This window comes from Leptonychotes weddellii, chromosome 11 (genome assembly GCF_054177405.1).
Source record: "Leptonychotes weddellii isolate Sample4059 chromosome 11, ASM5417740v2, whole genome shotgun sequence".
NCBI lineage: Eukaryota > Metazoa > Chordata > Mammalia > Carnivora > Phocidae > Leptonychotes > Leptonychotes weddellii.
In genome coordinates, this window is record NC_138379.1 from 1,338,485 (window position 1) to 1,340,914 (window position 2,430).

General features: G+C 68.0%; 1 protein-coding gene across 1 annotated transcript; it reads right to left on the reverse strand.

The window, feature by feature from the left end:
• Nucleotides 1–748: 748 nt before the first annotated feature.
• INS (insulin) lies at nucleotides 749–1,399 on the reverse strand. Its single transcript, XM_006750095.2, has 2 exons — nucleotides 1,213–1,399; nucleotides 749–894 (listed from the first exon to the last, which is right to left on the reverse strand). Exons 1-2 carry the CDS (start codon nucleotides 1,397–1,399, stop codon nucleotides 749–751), a joined length of 333 nt encoding a protein of 110 aa, XP_006750158.1.
• Nucleotides 1,400–2,430: the final 1,031 nt, after the last annotated feature.

The following is a 2,430-nucleotide window of genomic DNA, read 5'->3' on the forward strand; positions in this document are numbered from 1 at the left end:
CCGGGACGCCCCTGAGTGCCAGGCCCAAGGCTCCTGCCCAGTGCCCACAGGGTCCGAGTCTGTCCCTCAGCTCAAGGCTGCCATGTGGCTTCTCTGATTCCTCCAGGGCACCCGTGGGTTCCTCTGGCTGGATCTGGGCTGGGGCTGGGACAGCCCTGGGCCTGCCCGGAGCAGGGGTGGTGGAGAGGCACTAGAAAGGCCCAGCCCTGGGGAGCCTCTTGGGCCCTTCTCTGTCCCCTGCCCCTGCAGGACCCCGTCCCCCTCTCGGCCTCCATCAGAAATAGCTTTAAAAGTAGAGCACCGCAGGGCTAGGTGGGGAGAAGTTGCTGGAGTGTTCTCATTCTCTTTCCTTGGAAAGCGCTCTGGGGGCCCTGAGAGCTCAAGGCTTTGAGCTAAGAGAATCTGCTCCCAGCCAGTGCCCAAGGCCCCCCAGGCCCCCAGAGCCCCCAGAGCCCTTCTCTGTCCTGTCCTGAGCAGCCAGGGGCCCTGGGACCTCGCAGCACCCAGGGCAGGAGCTCGCCTGTGGGCACCCAGTGAGCAGGGGCCAAGCTTGGAGGGGCTGGTGTAGCGAACAGGACGGGGGTCCCTGCAAGGGCCCCCACGGCCCAGGCAGTCACCTCGCCGGCCCCCCGGCCGACACCTCAATCCCCACGCCACACAGACGACACAAGGCTCATTCAGGGGGTTTATTGAATAGCTTGGGGTGCAGGGCTCGGAAGGCTCAGGGCCGCTGGCGCGGGGAGGCGCCCTAGTTGCAGTAATTCTCCAGCTGGTAGAGGGAGCAGATGCTGGTGCAGCACTGTTCCACGATGCCCCGCTTCTGCAGGGCCCCCTCCAGCGCCAGGGGCTGCAGGCCGCCCGGTCCAGGCGCCCCGCCCAGCTCCACGGCCCTCACTGCGGGGGAGCAAACAAGGGGGAGCGGGTCGGGGAGGGAACGCGCTCCCCCGCCTGCCCACCGTCCCGTGCCGGCCTCTGCCGGGACAGCAGGGTGCCCGCCGCCTGGCACGGGGCCCGTGCTCCCTGCCATCTGTTCCCAGGCCCCGGGGGGGGCCAAGACTTGAGTCTGCCCACGTGCCCCTGCTGCCCGACACTGACGGGGGAGCGGGTCGCCTGCAGGACGCGACCAAGGGCATGTCATTGTTCTTTTTAACGATCCCGCCTGCCTTCCCCGGTGCCAGGTAGGAAGCCAGGGTGGGGCCGGCGGGGGCTCACCCTGCGGGTCCTCCACCTCGCGGCGGGCCTTGGGCGTGTAGAAGAAGCCGCGCTCCCCGCACACCAGGTAGAGCGCCTCCACCAGGTGGGAGCCACACAGGTGCTGGTTAACGAAGGCTCGGCTCGGGGCCGGCGCCCAGAGGGCCAGCAAAGCCAGCAGGGGCAGGAGGTGCGTCCAGAGGGCCATGGCGGGGGACGGGGACCTGGGGGACAGACGGGGTTGAGGCTGGAAGGGGCATGTGCCCCACCCAGGACCCCACCCTGTGCTCGGCCCCCAAACGCTCTGAGGTAGGAGCTCTTGTCCTCCTGGGGCCCAGACACCCCGGACTCCTCAGCGGGGCAGCCCCAGGCTGACAAGGAGCCCACGGGGACACACCTGCTAGCCGTCCGTGTCCGGGTGCAGCTGGTCCCAGAGGGCTGGGGGCTGCGGGGCCCTCCTGGCTTTATAGCTCCTGATCCCACTGCCCGCCCCATTAGGGCCCCCAGTGGGGGTGGCAGATGGCCGGGGGGCTGAGGCGGCAATTTCTGGATCATTTCCCCAGTGCTGGGTCTGCGGGAACGGCTCCTTGGTCGTCAGCACCTGCGGGCCCACGGGGTCATTAGAGTCTTAACGAGGGGCCTGATGGCCACTCACAGCTGGGGGCAAGTGTCTCCATGGGAGCAGAGCCCCCACCCCCCAGGGCCTTGCCTGAGCCACATTTTCCACATTAGTCCAGGGGAGCCGGGGGCCAGAGGAGGGGGCTTCTTCTGCCTGGCCCCTGGACCCCTGTCTGCCCCCCGGGCCCCTTGGATGGTGCAAGGCCATGGGGGTGGTGTGGGGGAGCATCTCGTCCCTGCTCACAGCCCTACCCCACCCCAGCACGGCAACCTTGCTGAGACCCTCAGCACCCAGGGCCGAGCTTGGGGACCAGCCGCTCGCTGTGTGGACGCTCGGGCTAGGCCCTGCTTCTCATGTCTGCTGTAGGGGCAACAGACACCCTCTGTGTGGGGGCCCCACCCGTCCTGCCCACGTTCCCCCTCCGTGCCACCCCTGCTTCTGGAGGCCCCGCCAGGCTCCCCCATGCTGACCACTTTCAGACCATCGACTCCCTGGGCTTTCATATATATGGTTGGGGCCCCTGGGGTGCTCCCCAGCCCCCTGGACAGGACCAGGAGAGAGGTCAGAACCCTCTCCCCCTCCCCCTGCCATGTCTAACCATGACACCACTAGGGTCTGTG

Coding starts and splice junctions, on each gene's coding strand:
- INS (XM_006750095.2), bottom strand. CDS start 1,399: ATGGCCCTCTGGACGCACCTCCTGCCCCTGCTGGCTTTGCTGGCCCTC. Junction 895..1,212: donor CGAGGTGGAGGACCCGCAGG/GTGAGCCCCCGC, acceptor GCTCCCCCGCAG/TGAGGGCCGTGGAGCTGGGC.